This window comes from Brachionichthys hirsutus, chromosome 4 (assembly GCF_040956055.1).
Source record: "Brachionichthys hirsutus isolate HB-005 chromosome 4, CSIRO-AGI_Bhir_v1, whole genome shotgun sequence".
NCBI lineage: Eukaryota > Metazoa > Chordata > Actinopteri > Lophiiformes > Brachionichthyidae > Brachionichthys > Brachionichthys hirsutus.
In genome coordinates, this window is record NC_090900.1 from 6,767,362 (window position 1) to 6,787,365 (window position 20,004).

Genomic DNA, 20,004 nt, shown 5'->3' on the forward strand with positions numbered 1-20,004 from the left:
TACTTGGAGCCTTTGTAAACAAATTACATGTGCTAATAAAAGTTGTCAGCATTATATTTACATTAGATATGGCCCACTTAATATGCATCCGCCAAGTCGAGGCAGGAAATGAAACCAACTGAAATGTAATTTGAGAACAGGTGATTATCAGAAGTGACCATCGCTCATTAGTAAGTGGAAAATAAACAATATTATACTCATGTACTCAATATACTACTCATAGCTGAGTTGGACAAGTTTTGTTGGCCTATTTTCTAGCTCCGCTATAACATCAGTACATTTTACAACCCATGGGAATATAAAGTAGTGTGCCAGACGTCTTTATAAGTTAGATGTCAGCAAATGTTTGAAGGCATTTGATGAAACAACATGCTCGAATGCATTGACTTTCTAGAATCGCCAATTGCTGCCTAACCTTTTCAATCTGCAAAGGGATAGTCTGCTGTGAATAAATGATTCAGTGCCCTTGTTCCAAACATCTCTATGAGGGCACAGATAAGTCAAAATAAGAAAAGTCCTATGCATGTTATTCAGTATGTGAAATTGTCTGATGCTGTGAATGGGGTCATGGATTGTGCAGCATGTAGAAGTTTAGGCCAGAAAGCGTTGACCTCTTTGTCATTCATCATCTGTCTCTGACTGCTTACTATTCAGGCCATTATATGATCAGAACATAAGAGTTCAAATAGATGCGGCAATCTGTTTGAATTAGGGCCTTGAATTTTCAACCAAGTAGAGACGTACAAATATTCTAATAGACAGCAGTTAGCAGCAGCCGTCTGTAAAGTGAAGCTGCAATAGAGAACAGAAGCACAGACAGATGCATTTAAGAGGCCAGACCACAGTTTAAATTAGTCTACAAATAATATTTTATCAAGTAAAAAGGAGACAAAGTAGCTAAAACTAAAGCACAGCACAGTTATTGTATTCATAATTCATTCTGAGACACCCACCACAGACCCATGGGGCAGAATATGCAGAACAAAGAAGCACATTGTTTAAATATAATGCATTTTATGGATGGCGCTTCTTGCAGGAGGCACATTGTTTCAAGGCTTCTCTGTTTTCCTGTTCAGCAGTTTTTCTGTGGCCTTTAAGCATTTAAAAATACTTGAAGTAAGATTTAGCAAGTCAAGAAGCACTTGCGGTTTCCGGCATGGAGTGTTAGGCCTGTTTTGGACCATCGCCTGTTCCCTCAGCTTCATAAGTTGTGAAGCAGAAGAGCAGGTCATTTGTGGACAAACTTATGCTGTTGACTGTGATTACATCACAGAGTTGCGTGCCTTTAGCCCAAAGAGCGATGTTACTGATTGTAACTAGTTCAGACGTTCCCAGGAAATCGAATCAAATCAGATACAGACAAAGCTGGTATGTAAAAGGAATTTTAAATCCATATATTAACACATTGCTGACATTCAATCTCAATGTCCATTGAGTGCATAAGAGCAATGTTGCTTTTGGGTTTTTAATAGTTTCTATTTGTCAAGTTGGCTACTATGTGCACTATGTTCTGTACATGATCCTGCTCAAATTCTCACAGGGCCTCACATCATAATCCTTCAAGATTCAAGATTCAAGATTCAAGATACTTTATTGTCATTATGCGAGCATAATAAAATCGTGAGAAGGCCCACGGCTTAAGGCACACATCATAAACTAAATTCTCTCTCTTAAGAAACAATATATATACACACAGAGAGAGTGAGAATCACAGGCAGTAGTGCAAAATGGCAACAGCAGCAACAGGGCCGGCATAAAGTGTCCCAGATCGCTACAAGGGAACGACTGCTTTCACAGCTCGGGGGAAGAAGCTGTTTCTGAGCCTCGTAGTGCTGGGGGATGAGATTCCACTTCAGATCTGAAGTAACAGTGCTGCTTCTTATTGTCCTGAACCGCTTCCCTGATGGAAGCGGGACAAACAGTCTGTGGCCCGGGTGGGTGGGGTCTGTGGAGATGCGTCTGGCCCTCCTCTGGACTCTGGAGATGTAAACAGAGTCCAAATCAGGCAGACGGTGACCCACAATCCCCTGAGCTGTCCTCACCACCCGGGTTAGGTCCTTCCTGTCCTGCGCCGTGCAGCTGCCGTACCACACGGTCGCACTGAGACACAGGATGCTCTCTATCGTGGCCCGGTAGAAGTTTGCAAGCAGCACAGAGGAGAGTCCAGCCCGCTTCAGCTTCCTGAGGAAGAAGAGCCGTTGCTGGGCCTTCTTCACCAGGTGTCTGGTGTTGAGTGTCCAGGAGAGGTCAGAGGAGATGTGGATGCCCAGGAATTTAATGTTCTCCACACGCTCCACTGCTTCCCCTCGTATGCACAGGGGGGCGTGTTCAGTCTTCCTGGACCTCCTGTAGTCCACTATGACCTCCTTGGTCTTGCTGGTGTTCAGAACAAGGCTGTTACTCGAGCACCACAGCATCAGGTTCTGGACCTCCTCTCTGTAGTGGGTCTCATCGTTGTCGGAGATGTGACCCACCACAGTGGTGTCGTCCGCAAACTTCACAACCATGTTTGTGGAGTGGATGGCAGAGCAGTCGTGGGTGAAGAGGGTGAAGAGAGCAGGGCTGAGAACGCAACCCTGGGGGGTCCCAGTGTTCAGGATCAGAGGGGAGGATGTGGTGTCTCCTATCCTCACCACCTGGGGCCGGTTGCTGAGGAAGTCCCTGACCCAGGAGCACAGCGGTGGAGACAGTCCCAGGCTGTGGAGCTTCAGAGCCAGCATGTCCGGTGGAACGGTGTTAAAAGCTGAACTGAAGTCCACAAACAGCATCCTGACGTAGGTGTTAGGCTGCTCCAGGTGAGTCAGGGCCGAGTGAAGTGTCAGCGAGACGGCGTCCTCCGTGGAGCGGTTCCCCCTGTAGGCAAACTGCAGGCTGTCCAAGCCAGCAGGGATGGCGTCTTTGATGTGTTTAAGGAGGATCCTCTCGAAGCACTTCATCACGACGGGAGTCAGAGCAACAGGGCGGTAGTCGTTGAGGCAGGCGATGGATGATTTCTTGGGTACAGGCACAATGATGGAGGACTTAAGGCAGGCAGGGACGGTGGACAGCTGCAGGGACAGGTTGAAGATGTCCAGGAAAACCCCTGCCAGTTGGTCAGCACACGTCTTCAGTGTCCGGCCTGACACGCCATCTGGTCCCGCAGCCTTGTTGATGTTGATCCTCCTCAGGGATCAACATCAACAAGCCGCCAGGATAATCCTTATCCTGGCAGCTGACAGTAAAATCCATATCAAATCTATAACTCAATTTTCCTCTTTTTGTCCCTTTCTATCATCGCCCAACTCCCTTGATTCCAATGCAGCCTGGACCCTGACATGTCATTAACTGGCCAGAGATTTATTATAAAAAAATAAAAGCAATGAAGCGTGGAGGGAAACAGTCAGTAAGTGGGAAAACATGGGCTGCTACACTTTTCCCCCTATTTCAAAATACTTCAAGAGTAACTCGCCCATGGTATTACCTTCAGCACCGCAGTCACACGCTCCGTCTGACTCAAACGGCTTTTATTTATCTATCATCTATCGCTCTAAAGAGGCACACACTTCTTATTCCTTCTCTTTGCTGCTGTCTTCCCTCTTTAGTTCATTGTCCATTACTTTTCTCTCCCTGTCCGTTATTAGTTCATCCATCCGTCTCACCCCCCATTCATTCGCTGTGTCATTTTGCCTCCTGGAATGTCATCGTTCTGTTCATTCTGCAGTGCAGGAGTTGATGCTGCTCCTCAGTTTGATAAATGTATGTTTAGCAAACACTCTAATTATCTCAACCAGAGCTAATTGGCTAGATAATTAGACATTATACAAAGAGGCTGCTCTCTCTTCCTCTTTGTCTTCCCTTCATTCCCTCCCACTGCTTCTTCCATTCATTTTCATTGGTGTGCGGTATCTATTTGAAAGAGCAATGTGGCGTTTTTCCACTTGTAATTGGTATTAAAGTGGATTTGCTTGACTCCGCCAGACCTTGTGAATGACGTCTGCCTTGTGACACTGGAACAGAAAGAACAGTTGTGTTGCTCTTTCTTTATGTTGCCTTTCAGATAACTAAAAACTAAAGTGTCTCCGGTTGTAATGTGCCTCCTTTCTCTATTTGATTTCATTATTATTTTAACACAATTGGCGCATGATGAATCGTGCTTCCGATCACCGTCAGTGGTAAATGTAATAAAAGCCTGGCTTTAAATATTGTCTGTCTGATTCTATCAACCCGTATGCTCTGTAAGGAGAGAGAGCTGTGAAGTGGTCGGTGTCACTGAAACAGATTAATGCAAGTAAACAGAATTTTATGTGGCTGAGACGGTTTTTAAAAAACACTTAGATGGCGCCAACAGGCGTCATTGAACAAAAACAAAATGACCAAATTGGATTTTGCATCATAACAAAACTGGCGCTTAAAACAAAAAGCTTATGTTTCCTGCCTCATTGGTTTGTTTATTTGTCTCTTCCTACTTTCTACTAGTCTTGAGGGCTTGATTCAACACAGAGATTTACCATGATCTGGATCAGCGGGCCCCCAACCTTCTTCCTGTCACGCACTGGTTTGATGTTGAGAAAGTACTGGTTGGATTTTTATAAAACTTGTTGTTCGGTGGCAAGTATCCTCTAAAGTACAAATAAACACACCTTCACCTCCGCACGGCCCTGGCGGATGACACTGTATTTACACGCTTTGTACGAAATCACAAAGGACAAGTGAAAATAGACGCATACGTGCAGCTTTTAACACTGCGATAATGTAAAGCCGAGGAGAGGAGCAGCTCAAGTCGCTGCGTTTTGTAGGCTATAATCCGACCTTACAACCTGTACATTGGTTGGCATCTACAATAGCACAAGGCAGTGACCTACAGAAAAATAAGCATTGAAAGAGCTTTATAAATGCAGCTGAACTCAAATAATACTGCACTTTTCTAGAGGGTCATAAATGGCACAGCAGAGAAGTGATGGTGACGTTTCAGATGCACAGTGTTGGAGTTCTGTGGTGCGCTTCCAGTTTACTGGTGATGTTGAGCGTTAGATAAGGAAAACAACACCAATTTGATATTTCATTTAAGTTGCTAGCATTTAGGCATTTGTTTTTGTGCATTTCCATGCTTAGTGATCCAGGTTTATGTATTTATTTAAAGTCATTTTGCGGAGGTAATTATTACTTTGACTTTTTGATATTTTCAGTTTAACAGCCATCCCCATTTCCATTTCAGTCTCAGTCACGTTGAACTCTTTTTGTGAGGTGGAGGCTAACGTCAGCCATTTCTTTGGAAATGTGATATTTTCTACTGCAAACATCTTTGTGTCAGCCTTTTAAAAATCCACTGCGAGTTGACTTCTTGGTGGAACCTCCACTTTTGCTGCCCTGTAACATGACAACTGCCGCAGGTTCAGTTTTTCACCACCGTAACCGTAACTACTGGGTACATCAATCACAACCTGTGCAAAAAGCCTCTGATAGCTAAATATTGCCTCCTCAGAAACAGGGGAAATAGTGAACTGTTAGATGGACTGATGTATTTTCTCAAGAACTAAAAACATTGTGGCAAAACTGTGGCAAATTGTTATCTCGAATATGAGTGAATATTTTAACGCACTATCCGTGAATCACTGATAAGTGAGAGTACACTTCTTTTTAAAAGTGTTGGTACCTCTTCCACTTGGATCAATGTCCTTCCTATCGAACTCATCCTCAAACTCACTCACCATCCATCAGGTTAATCTGTTAATCTCGTCCTCACTGGCAACAGAGCAGAAACCTCTTAGTAAAAACTGACTGAGACAAAAACACCCTGTCAAACATCTTTCCTGTTCCTTGAAGGGACAGGGCAATATTTCGCTGATCTATAGGAGAGGAATTCCACTGCCTCCGGGAAAAACATAGGACCAGACTGAATTCCACATTTATTCCTTTCCAATGCTGCCTGAGGGTCTCCCGCAACCTCAGCAACAGAAAGGTCATGGGAGGAAGAGAAAGCAGCAAATGGAGAGGAGCGAGGAAAGTGTTGCCTCTCAAAATGTTCTTTCTTTTTCTTCACCACAGGTAATCAACCCGGATGCAGACCGGTGGTGAGGACAGAGACATCAAACCGTCTCACATATGTAACTATAGGTGATGTGCCTCTGATTTAGAATTTCATCCCACAATAAAAGGAAAAAATCTACCTAAATAGTATCGTATCCACCAATGGAAATCTGTATCTGTATTGTTGTTTATTTTTGGAGTTTTGTTAACATTAATGTTTCAATAATTTATTATCTATATCTGTCAATGAAAAAAGCGTGGTCATGTTGGCATTTTTAAGTCAAATATTAAGAAATAGTTAAATGTATAAATGCCAATTTGTTTTGATTTTGACATTTTTCAAAGCATTAAAGGTTTTAGTGTGTACCTTAAATGTTTTTGAAGACACCGGTGAACATTTAGCGCTATCTTTCTTTGTGCATTGGTTTGAAGGCCATTGCTCAAGTTGAATAGCTCCATAGTTCAACGCTGTTAGATTAGAAAGCCAGATGCTGCCTGCGAGTCGCCGCGCAGTCAAGACAGTTTTCATGTTTATTTGAGGAGTGACTCAATTTTTCTTTTTTTTTCTCTCTTTCTCTCTCATTTGCATGTTTCAAAATTCAATTGGGCAATATGATCCTTACAGAGGACATTTCGTGAATATAAACATGAATAAATAAAATAGGACTCAAAACAAAAACACTAAGAACCAAGAGATCAAAGGAAAAATAGAGCAGCTAATAGCAGCTAACTGTCAAAGTGGAGAAGATATAGTTATATATTTAATATATATTTTCTACAGGTCAGATAACAGGTCTCTATAGTTCCAACAAACTTATTACCTTCCCCTACAAAATGCTGCCATTTATTACAAAATGGACAATTCAAGCCTAAATTCAAAAGACAAAATTCCAAGTATAAAACGACTTTCTGCCTATTTGCTTTCTTTCTTGTCTTACTCCACTTTGATGACAGTGGTTGTTTTCTGATTAGACAATTTTATTATCTGTGCCAGTGGGGATGCGTTACCAGGGCAACAGGCTAGGCTGCAGCACAGCATGTGGCTAAATGTTAGCATTGAGGAGTCCCCAGGTGATTTTTCATTAGCTGGTCATAAAAGAGGTGCTGTGTGGAGTCAATCCATGCACTGTCAGCTCTTCTCCACGCAGCACCAAGGCAATTCCAGAAGAAGAGAAGGAGGCATGACAGGGATTGAAATGTGGGGGCAATATTGGATCTTTAAAGAACAGTTCCATACGTTATTTTGCATGTAATTTCTTTTTTTTCTCCTCACATTTTAGCAAGTCCAAACCCCGTGTCATGGCCAACCCTGCTGTTTGCCCAAGGAGGGCAATAGAAAGACACGTGCTACCTTGGTGACACATGGTGCCACCAGCTGCTTCTTTTCACATCGACCCTGCCAACTTCCCACCTGTGACTACAGCCAATTATGTTTGTGGGAACACAAAACCAAGCTGGAGGTGCTGGTACTGGGAGTTAAGCCAAGCTAAAAACCCATTGTTAAATATTTAATCACAGTGTCTGTCTGGCATGTAATGAGACTCCACCACTGATCGTGTGAACTCACAGCCCTCTGACAGCGCATACCTATATACTGTAGATGCACAGCTTCTGTGCATGACAATGGGAAACACAAATATTATGTTGACTGTGTAAAGTATGGCTGTCATTTTTTTTCTGCATTCTGGGAGTTAATATCAGTGTCGACTAACTGAGTGACAAAGCAAGCCACATGATGTGGAGTAGTGCACATGCAAATTTATGTCTGCAATAAGCATGGAATTACCCTTCAAATTCCTTCTTCTAGAGGGGAGCACACTGCAGTTTTAAGATCATTTCTGAAGACCTTTGCCTATAAAAATTTAGATAACATTTCTAACCCTTGGAGGTAATCCGTGTAAACACCAGATGGTACTCAGACGGGCAGTTGAGAATACAAATTGGGCATCTCAAACATTGGATATGCTGTAGCATACACTGCAGCGGAGAATGTACATAACAGACTCCGGGAGCACACTTTACAGAGTCAGTCAGCTGTTTGTGTGTTTCTTCATTAGCGCACTATTTATTTGCAAGTAAATGCCACCATCTTTCGCACCACGACATCCAACTTTCACAGTCTAAACATTGTCATTTTTTCCAAATAATTTTTACATTATTGCTATTTTCCATTCAGCGCTCTGCACAAATCTTAAGCATTGATTTAAAAGAACCACGACAAGGACAGTAGTAATATTAACAAGTTTGTATGGAAATTGGTTGCAATTATACACGAAAGAAACACCAGTGCATAAATATCGTGTTCTCAATGAATTGAAAGGAGAGGGCTACAGGACCCCGGTCCAGATCCAGACCGTGAGCGGTTGACTTCCAGGCTATGAAATCTTTTGATATAATGGAGAAAAAAAGACATGCCTGTTTTTAGTTTTTAGTTTTTGTCATCAGATGCACCAAGTTCATCAAAGGTATGAATAATAAACACAATTATCAATACAGACAAGGACACTTTGAAGAGAGTCATCCACAGAAGTCCAAAGGAAACTAGATAAGCTCTGTCCAGTGTCAGCAATCTCCGCACATTGCCGCTCATTCCCTCGCAGCTCACCGCTGAGCGTTTGAGCATTCACTCATTATACAAAGCAAAACATAAAAGTAGAGCTTTGGGGGACAGGAGTGCATGGATATCTGGAACACTTTGGGATGGGGGAAAAAAAGATGTGTCTTGTTTCCTCTCATGCGGAGTTCATGCAAAAAGGTTTTTGTAAGACGATAGTGTATATAAATATATAACATTTAACATAAATGTGAGCTATGGTACTTGATTTTGTACAAATATACTGAAACAATCCTTATTCCTAAACAATATATACATTTTCCTTTGAGTTTAACGTCACAGTTCAGTGAAACCTGGATCTGAGTGCGAAATAAAAGGCCTCTGTAGAGCACTGATGTGCATCACTGAATTAAGCTGGATGCCCAGTGGACATAGAAGCACTAAATAAATGCCAGAATATATTAACAAAATACACATCTATAGAATAATTAAACATTAGATACACAAATGCATCTGAAAACATTTGACTTGTAGGCTGCAGCGGGAGAGAAACAAGAAATAAGGCGTTTCAAATGGTGACCTGTTTATTTCAACACAGATGCAAACAAGGAGGAAAAGAAGAAAGGAAGCATTCAAAGAAAATGAACTTCTGGAAACAAGACCCTTGCCACAGTGGGCCAGATACTACTGCTGCCTTGGCCCATTTATGACAGTAAGACTTGGCGTATAATGAAGTTTTTATACCCTCTTTGCCTCTGTTGCTAAGTCGGCTTCAAAGGCTTTACAACAGAAATATGTTAATGATAAGGAAGAGTGAGAGAAAGACGACTGTGGAGATGAGTGGGAAAGAGGGCGCACAGCCAGAGCGACTTACTTTAGCCAGTAGTGATGATGGCAGACGTTCAGTGGCGGATTTGAAAACCGCTGTGTGCTGCTTTTTGTAGCACTCCTCTGTCTTCTGTTCTGCCTGTGCACAGACACCAACATTCACACACACAAATCTGTGCACAGATTACAATGAGGATAGAAATATTTCTATCAAGTTATGCCACAACTTTCAACAGCTCGTTTATCCCTATAACTTCTTCGACCAATCAAAATTTGCTTCAAGGGTTTTACATCATGTAGCACACCGAATCATTACACCCTGAAACCCCATGTTTCAGCTTAATTATTAAGAGAATATAGTACTACAAATAATTTATTTACTTTTTTTATTTTAAAAGCAGAATAAACGGTGACACTACACTGATGGATCTTCCTACCTCATACTGTCCGGGACTTGGGACCTCTGTCGATTCTTTGTTGTGGAAGATTGAGTTCCGCTGGGCCGTGGAGCCGAAGCCTCCCTTCCTGGTTCTCCCTAAAAATGCCTTTTTAAAACTATCTTGTGCTAATCCATGCTCGAATACGTTATAGGACCCCGGCCCTGCAAAGAGTACAGGAGAGTAGGACTGTGCTTAGTTTTCATCAAACCTTCTGTCCAGACCTCCCAGAGAGGACAGATACATTTATGTAGCCTAAATATAATTTTTTAAGATAGTTGTCTTTTGTTTTTTTCAGTGTGTCACCTTTAAGTAGTGTTGCTCTGTCGTGAATATGACACAGTCGTACATGACACCTGTGTAACACTAAATCTCACACGGACACACTCGTGTGTTCCTCCTATTTATGTTTGTGTCCTGATAAAACATTACCCCGTCTGCTTGAACAGCTGCTTCGGTAACAGCTGCGGAAGAGAATGCTCAAAACATATAAGAATGGTTGTGAGAATACGCTGCACACTGCAGCCCCATGAGAGAGAGAACTTAGAAATTGAACATGTTTTAGTTTTAAATGTAAAGATGAAATTAATCTCAACTACAAATGATGAACATCCTCATTTATTACATCTGAGATTGATAAACTGAACATTCTGACCTGGTACGGAACATTTTCTGTGGTTCGGGTTGAAGCGGACTGACGTGATGCCAAATGGAATTTTCTTCACCCCTGTGGTTTTCCTCAGAAGTTCCGGAGCGCAGCTCGGGTCATTATAAACACCAACAGGTGGCGACGCCTCTTTCACGTGGCTAAACCTCTAATGCCGGGAGATAAAAGGGAAAGAGATGGATAAAAGAGAGAACATGGGTAAAAATAAAAAGGAATTTTACACAGGAACAAGATATTTATGTGAAAAAAGCATCTGAAGTCCATTGAACATGATTTTAGCGCTTTTTTAAATTTGGGAAATTCATATCAGTAATATTTGAAGATGACAGATTATATTTTGAGATCGATCATATTTTCATTAACCAGAGCTCAACATGATGATAAATTGTGGAACGCTCAAAAGACACCCAAGATTTTACCAGTCAGGCCGCAAAGTTAATACTGTAGATAATATTGCCTCATGATTGAGTATGAAAGGGATGTCCTTGTACACAAAAGAGGAGGTGAAAACACAACCGTGTACATAATAGTACCCTAAACATTTTAGAATCAGCATTAAACACAAAGTTCAGCTAAAACTAATAGGAATGTCATATTTTTATATATATATAGATATGTGATCAATAACTAAAATATTTGACAAGTAAAAAGTTTGATCTGATAAATGCATTATAGCAAATGTAATGTCTTCTGAGAGTTCTTAAGCATCAAATGTCATGAAAAACCATTCAGCTCACAGAAAATCTGTTTTGTTGGATATTGACTGAATAAACTACAACATTATAAGGGAAAATTAGGTTAACTTAATAATATAATAACCTATAATCATATATTGTAATATTAAATTGTTGGGCTGTCCGAGACTGGATTCTAAAGCCATTCTCAGATATTTCAGTCTGATCTGAAATGGAAGGACGATAAGTCCCACTGATGGACAGACAGCTTCTTGCTATTCATAACTCTTTGCTGCTTTGCAATCCAAATTCCACACAGATATTTGAAAACCAAATGTACTGTACCAAACAGAGAATACAGAAAGGACAAAAGACAAAATAAATAAATGCATAAGAGAGCAAATAGGAGAAAGAAATGCATGCAAGACAGAGCAAAGTCGTGAGATGAAGAGAGAGAAAGCGAGACGACGTAAAGAGCATCTCCATCGCAGAGATGCACGCAATCAGGTGAGTAATATTCTGTGACTGTACTGCTGATGTCAGCGCTTTTTCACTGCTTGGCACTGGCTTCACTTCCAGGCTGTAAATGTGTTTATCTGATGGCCCATTATAACAGCAAAGGCAATCAAGGGAGCAACGAATGCAGATAAGCTACCTTTTCAGCCAAAAGAACTGAAGGTGAGCTGCATTTTACTGTCACTCTAAATGTCTCTCAGTCGTTCCTGTCTGAACTTTTCAGCCAGTGGTTATTGAACACAACGGTGGAATACTTGATTATCTCTCAGTATGAATGACCAGAAAGTCATAAAGGTGAAATGTAGGGAAAAGAAGACAATAAGTAGGTCGAGGAGGAAGCCGGATGCTGGGGAGGACAACTGGTTGAGCTGGCACGTGTTTAGGGTGGAAATGGTGAAATGACGCAGGAGCATCCTGACATGCTGTTTCAAGGCCAAAACTCACTGTGTCGATTCAAAGAGAGTTTGTAGCGCTGAACTCAGCAGCCATCTGTCAGTCCAACGCTGACATAATGGCTTTGATAATGTCTTATTTATGGCTTTATGGGGCTTCCCCCCCCCTGTTTCTTGAACTGAATGACGGCACTTTGTTGGCCCTTCACTTCGATTACTCATTTATTTTAAAAGGTGGATTTATGATTCCCAACAGTCTATTACTGAGCACATATCAGGAAATGCCAAAAGAATGCCTAGAGCCAACATATTACCCCCTTAAAGGTGCCCCTGTGGGCACTTATGTCAGGGTGTCCAAACATGTGGTGATGTGGTTTCATGAATTGGGTGTGCATAAATGGTTTTGGATTGAGAACGATCTTTAGCGGTGATTGGCAGAAATGAGTCCGTTTTTAGCTTCACATAATGTTACTGACTATAGAGGATCTCTGGTATATGAATAAGCTGGCAAGTTAAATACTTTCACTGATATCATCACAATATTTGTGTGCTGAATGTACAGCCCTGAAGCTTTGGAAGTTTGTTTTCTCATTCTCAGGAGGTCAGAGTGTAGAGTCAGATACAGGAAAGTTCAGGATTGGCAGTGTGCTTACCCACTGTTGTCATGTATAACAAAAATAGAAATAGTTGTCAAGCTTTAAATGTTGCTTCGCTTAGAATTGACTATTTGGGTGCGCTTTTTTTTTTTTTTTAATCTGGTGAAGCACAAACCAAGAGGAAATATACGGTACTCTCCAGGGACCCACAGGAGTGAGGAGGAAATAAAAATTACATTAGAGTCTTGTAACTTTAAAAATATAAAGAAAGTGACGAGTAAATGAATGAGAGCTAATGGAGAAATGGAAAGGAGAGAGCAAAAGGGAAATCAATAAAACTGTATGTTTTCACAGAATGTCATGGGGAGGCTTTGATATTGGGAAATTGGAAAGTCAAAGAGGCGAGAACTGGAAGATTCCAGCTGCTCCTCTTATCTCAGCCTCCCTGCCTCCCTCCTTCACTCTTTCATTTCCTCTCTGTCCCTCCACAGGGGAACGGTGTCAGACGAAACTGGACTCAGACAGAAGATCTAAGAAAACTGTCGATCTCAGTTCTGCATTGGAGAAGAACTGTGACACATACATGCACACGCACACACACACACACACACACGCACAGACCAAGTTCCAAGGTAAGTGTCACTGACGACATCGCAGTGTCAACACACAGGAACAGCATGTGACCAAGGAAATTAGGTCACGGCCAACTAACGTGTGTGTGTGTGTGTGTGTGCGTGTGTGTGCGCAGTCACATGGCTCTGTTGTGTCAGTGATAATTAAAACATCAGTCAGAGATGCACATGGGCTGAATCTGTCCGGCAGTGCCCCAAAAGGAAGCCGGTTATTCCTGCAACATAAAACTGGTTTCTGGATCCTTCATCTCCGCTCCTGTGAGCCCCTTAATAAACTCGTCTTCTCCTCCATTTGAAGAAATCCTTCACTCTCAGCACATCAATTAAAGAAGCAAGGCCCGGCTCAGTGTCTCGGATCTGTGACTTAATCTTAAATATTCCACATGAAAATCCAGTCTCCTTTGAGAAATTGTGAATTTTATAGATTTGTCTGCACTAGACTATTTCTGTGATGTCTTTTCCATATGATCTCTGGGGGCCCAAATGTGTTTATCCTGGCTGGTTAAATCAGTATGTGTGCATTCTTCTATAGATTCAAGTCTGATCTTTAAAATAACAGCAAGTGATTGAGATCTTGAATCATTTTTGCGCTTTAATTTAAACAGCCACATACTTCCACACAAGACAACGAAAGGTTCGGAGTTGTTTGGCGAGGCCTGTAAACACATTGTGAGTGGTTTTTATCCCGGACGAGTCTTTTTTTTTGGTGGTGTCCATAGGTGTGTGTTTCACCTGGTGCCCATCCCAGCCCGCTACAGATAAAAAGAGGACGACACCCCGGATGACACGACCATTTGTTGTGACCAATTCACCGACGCTGCATGTTTCTGGAGGTGGGAGGGAGATTCCAGAGAACTGCATGACAGAGCGAACGCATGCAGACATGGGGAAAACATACAAACTCCAAATTGATTTAACCCCCAGTGGAATAATAATAATAATAATATAAAACACACAAATGCATCTCATGTGTAATAGAAATAGATTCCTGATGTTCCGCTGACTGCATACAGACATCGAATCAATACCATAGGAACCTGAACGTAAGAGCAGTAAAACCCTGGTAGATAAAAGCAACGCACACGCACACACACACACAGTATAATGTGATTCACAAAGCACACACACTGAATGATGTTTGCATTGTACCTCAGTCTGGGAGAGGAACGGGTGAGTGAACTTTGGCAGGCTGCAGCTGGACTTCACAGGCTGCTCAAACTGACTCCTGATGTGATACTGGCCTGGACCCGGAACTCCCTGGTGGGAAGAAACCAATAAATGTAATGTCGGTACAAGATAGTACACGTGGTTACAAAACACGCACCGGTGATACTTTCCACGGAGCTATGCAAATTAGAAGATAAGGGCAGAGAGAGAAAAGAGGGAAGGAGACTAGGAGAGGTGCTTTGATTCCTTTGAGCTAAATGAAAGACAAAGGGCACGCGTTGTTGAGAAGAGAAGCTAAAGACACAGCAAAGACAAAGGAAGCCGCAGATCAGTGATAGACCGATTAGAAAATGCAGAAAAGCATAGTAAGAAAAGGCCCTTTTCTTTACGCAGCCACGGGACGCAAATGTGTTTAATGTCAGTGTGTCCACCATGTCAACCCAGCAATTTCAGTAAATAGCAAAACCAGTTAACAACAACAGACTCATAGATACTGACAGGTGGAGAAAAGGAAGCACTCACACACACACAAACATTCACATTTCCACCTTCACTAGTGCAGGGCCAGAGCATTTAAGTATTTGTGGTAAACCCAGACAGTATCGGGACCAGAGGTACTTTAACTAGCTCTGCAGGAAAACAGCATGGATTTTTGCAGAGATTGTTGGCAGTTACACCCAAATCCTGAGGGAGAATAGTGCTGAATTTCTGCACAATACCCCCCCCCCCCCCCTCCCCCAAGCTTTCAAACATCACAGTTTTTTTTATTCATGAACACTGACTACAGTGTGTCCTTGCCAAGAACAATTTCCTTGTAGGCTATTCAGAATCAGAAATGTCACATACAGACAACACTTATGTTCATGTACAGTAAAGCTGCTGCTAAAATGTTATTTTCCAAAGTTACAAAAGAGCAAAATAAGTTGTTTAATCTTCTTGGCTACTTTCAGCTCTCTGCCAGAGCTGCTTGAAGTCAAACGAGAGTCGATAAAGATTACCCTTTACACTCTGCGTGAGATATCAAGTTTCAGTCGCTAAAAATACAGAAGCAAGATTTAAGACTATAGGAGAGAGACATAAACTTTTGGACACAAAACTTTTGGCTAGTGGGTGGTGGCATAGTGGGCGGTGCTGTCACCACACAGTAAGAAGGTACCGAGTTCGAATCCTATCTGCGCTGAGTTTTGTATGTTCTCTGGATGCTTTGTTCGGTTTCCTCCCACCTCCAAAAACATGCAATTTAGGTGAATTGATTAGTACTTTTAAAACAAAGTGTAGTGAATGAGTGTGTGTGAGAGCGTGTTTGTCAGTCTCTGTGTGGCTCCGCAATGCGCTGGCGACACGTCCGTGGTGTACCCCGCCTCTTACACATCGCAAGCTTGGATAGGTTCCAGCGACACCCGTGACCCGCAAAGCAGAAAAAACTGCTGTAGCTGAGACCATTTCAGTAACTATGGCGACAATCGCCTCAGCTGCAAGAAAATGGATGAATGGATTTGGCTATAAAAGCAGTGGCCAAAACATATGCTTACTTAAGTGTGTGTGTGTGTGTGTGTGTGAGTTGATAAACACACCCTAAGAAATTCTTGAAATTCTCGATGTTGTTGTTTCCAATCATCTCTTAACAGGTTATATATAATACATGATGATATTTATCTGAACTCACTGTAAAACCAATATGTCTCAGTTGAATATTCAGTTTTGAAATCTATAATCCCACACCCAGCATCCAGGGTTTCTACGATGTTGTTGTTGTTTCTTCTTTTATCCCTTGCAGACAGAGTTCTGCATCTCCGTTATGAGAATGTAGCGCTACAAATAGAACAGCACCATCCCATAACGTGAACAAGGTGCTGGCAATGTTCTGGAGATGAAGTGTCAGTGCATTCCCTTTTGACGGGGCAATGTCAAACCTTAAACTAACTCCATCTGTTTTGCTTTTGATTGCATGGATGCACATGCTTAGTTTAAGTGGTTTGCTCAGTGGTTCCCCTCGACCTGTCGGAATGACTGCTTAATGGGAAAACCCTCCACACAGACGTTTCCACTCTCAGGATGATGGTAGCCCCCCCGAGCCATCAGGGGAAGACCGTCTGCTGATCCCTTGGAAGTTAAAGGTGTTTGTCCAGAGTGTCCCCACTGTGGGTAATGACCCATCTGGTCTGTGTGTGTGTGTGTGTGCGTGCGTGTGTGCATGCACGTATGCTCATTGAGGCATCAGGTACTAATGATGACAGATGGAGGTTCTGCAATCACGGTAGGTGGTCCAAAAACAGTTGTGGACCGCATATTGTACACAAGCGTGCTCAGTTCAGTCAAAGTTGCTGAATCAAAGTCGCAGGATAAAGAGCAGTTTGTGAAAAGCTGTCGGGGTAAAATAAAGAAATAAAATGTTGTGCAATTAACATTGAAAAAGAATTAAAAGACATCCTCCGGAGCAGCACGTTAAGAGTGTGAGAGGACCGGAGGGCGAAGGTGTGAGTCCTTGAGACCATATGTTTTTGTCCCCGTGGACAAATGTCGTCCCACATTCCCAAACACCGTCACCCACGGACCAGAGAAAAAAAACATCACATAGCACCCTGCCAGCACACTCAAGTTCATGTGCAGGTAAGTTACTCCCTCTCTGACGGATCAATGTGCCCTTATAGGCATGTGTGGATGCCACATTAAAGCTTATGTTCTACTGCCCTCTATGGGTGGATGGAGAAACTGATTCATTAAAGCAAGACAGGGAGGACCGGCTGGATCATTTCCCTTTTAAGTTGCAGTGCGTGAATAAACACTGAGTGAATCCAAACCACTTACCTGGATTCTCACTGTAAATCACATTATTTTAAAATGACTCATTCTCAATTCGCCACCTCCGAATCTTACTGTATGGAAAGTTACGGAGTCAGAGTGCAGTGAAGGAAAAAATGTTGTTCAACTAATTAAAAACTTCTGAAGCATGGCAAAGCAATAAAATGTAATGTAGTCCAAAAAAAAACGTTATATAATATGATGAAATAGACAAATATTATCACCAGCTGAGGGATTCATGTTTCAGTAACTATGGCGACAAGCAAGCAAGAATCTCCACTGGGCCAAAGATTATACACAATTCATGCACAACGATTCGGGGCGCCGGTAGAGCCTTAATGCCCAGAGCTTCCTGCACTTGGTGACCCCTCATCCTTCTGCTTCCCAATCATCCCGCTGATGATGGTTCTTCCAGAATTGATCCAGCCTGTTCTTGAAAGCGTTCAGGTTTGGGGCTGTCGCCACATGTTCGGGAGACGGCCCAAACATGTCTGCTTGTTTACAACTCGATACTTGTGAGAGTGTCCTCTAGTGCATGTTCCAGAGGTCGCATTGAGGATCGGTTCCATCTGACCATCATACTTCTTAAAGAGCGAGCTTGTACACCTTGATCATGTCTCCCCCTCGGCCTATGGAAACAGAGGGTCGGGGGCTCAAATTTTCTCAGGCGCTGTTCATAGGAGAGGCCTTCCAGTGACGGGATCTGGCGTGTTCCGTGTCTCTGAACGTTTTCCACCATGTGTCTTTTTTATACACTGGCCTCCACGCTGGCACTGCATACTAAAGATTGGGTCGGACTAGGCCCTTAAAAAGCAACTTGAAGTTCGCTTCATCTAGATGTTCATTTGATCTTTGTAAAATTCCCATGATCTGGTTTCCTTTATGGACTTAGCACAAATGTCATCCGTAAACATTTAGTTTTAGGTGTTTTTTTGTATCTGTTATGACTAGTTTAGTTATTGATTGTCATTGATAGAATTGAAGTAAGTACCAATCAACCAGCCCCCTTCTGGGCTTTTTGTCTCTATGAAAGAGAAATGTATTCACCTTCGGGGATAATAGACAGCAAACTGAGCTGTCTACAAATAGCCACAAACACAAACAGCACTTGCCTTCTTTTGCTCTTGCTTGGGTAACAGTTCGTGGTAACGAGGAATGACCAGCTCGGCTCTGCCTCTCCGCTCGTGTTGAACATTCACATTCTCATACTGTGTTTCAAGATTTCTGGGACAAACAGAGACAGAGACATTTCAGAATTGAAGACAGAAAGAAATGACATGGTGCCAAGTTTTGCTAGTTATTCCCTTTTTAATTTTGTGAGTTCCTTTTCCTGTTACTTTCCACAATGATTCCATTAGTTCGCATTATTTTATGTTTGAACGTTGTGTCTGTGTTTGTGTTTGCATTTTGGGTCCTCAACCCCCCCCCCCCTTTCTGTATGAATGAACTGCTGAACCCAGCATTTATCTATTTTGAGAATTACTTGTGAGATCTGTCCCATACCTTCATTTGTATGCACAGAGAATAGAAAAGAGGAATGGGAAGAGGAGTACTAATCAGCTGTTGTCGGAAATGCTCAGGTTTAAATCATTGCCTGAGTTTCAGAGTAAACTGACCTCAAACCTGCCTCAACTTTGGAAAGCCATTGTCCTGATAGCCTCTTGCCTGGATTGGCAGCTAGGACGCTTTGTGCGTGGTGCCATCTCCATTTGGTCCCTGCTCATGTCTTTTGTGCAGCTGGCCACAAAGCAGCTTGACTTCCGCTAACATAGCGCGTCACCATTAGCTAGCTTTCCAATAGCTCATGACTCAAATTCAAGACTGCGATCAAAAATCCAAATGTAATGAAACCTGAATGAACCGTTTCAGAATTGTTCCATAACATTAGTCTCATTGAGCGCAGCCGAGGTTCCATGTCGGTTGCCCGGGGAACACTTGTCTCTGGTTTCCCATTAGCTGTCCGTGTGACCTGCCCCACATCTCCAGTTGGCAATCAAACCTGGGATTTCCAGTTCTGCCTGTCCTGCTCCTAAACTTTACCTTAAGTACCCCCAGTCCTTCCCCGAAACCATCGGCCCCAAGTGTGCAGCTCCACCTCTGTGACAGCTATTACATGAATATTTCCATCTTTCCACAGCCTAGACAGGCCAGTTTTACGACAAAAGTCCTCTTTCCAATGGTGACATTTTTCTAAAACTGGATTATTTAGGACTGCTCTTGCACACTCCCTGCCAGATGTTGTACTTCATGTTTGATTTTCTTTTCATACATGTTTGAACATTGTTGGAGGACCCTGACATTCAAGAATCCCATCACCATCTCATTTGCTTTAACTGCTGTGCAGATGACCGTAGCTAAAACACGGCACTCACATCTCAGGGTCATAGTGTCCTGGACCTGGGCCGTCCTCCACCTTCAACACGCCTCTCATCCCTGTCTTGTTGCCAAAGTGGACTCCTTTGTACTTCTGTGCAGAACTCGGCTCTGACTACAGAAAGGGAGAGTGAAAGATAGGGCAGAAAGACGCAGAGGGACCGAGCTGACGAGGGCCCTGAGGTCAGACAGAATCTCTTCACTCTGGAGTAACGCTCTAAATTTGAGCTAATATACAATACTATCCTGATAACACAATACAGGGTTTACAATCAAATATAGTACTATACATTACAAAAACATTAGGAATATATAGAGATTTGTTTTTATAAAATTTTTGGAAAAACTGCCAAAATACAT

At 42.4% G+C, this 20,004-nt stretch overlaps 1 protein-coding gene across 1 annotated transcript in view; it reads right to left on the bottom strand.

Annotated features, from left to right (window-relative positions):
• The window catches only part of stpg2 (sperm-tail PG-rich repeat containing 2), a 39,644-nt gene that overhangs the window by 13,206 nt on the left and 6,434 nt on the right, over window positions 1–20,004 (bottom strand). The window contains exons 5-10 of the mRNA XM_068760823.1: window positions 19,644–19,759; window positions 18,384–18,495; window positions 14,452–14,559; window positions 10,481–10,640; window positions 9,826–9,989; window positions 9,435–9,527 (exon numbers count right to left, since the gene is read on the bottom strand). Of these exons, the coding sequence (XP_068616924.1) occupies window positions 9,435–9,527; window positions 9,826–9,989; window positions 10,481–10,640; window positions 14,452–14,559; window positions 18,384–18,495; window positions 19,644–19,759 (753 nt within the window). The remainder of the gene's footprint in view (window positions 1–9,434; window positions 9,528–9,825; window positions 9,990–10,480; window positions 10,641–14,451; window positions 14,560–18,383; window positions 18,496–19,643; window positions 19,760–20,004) is intronic.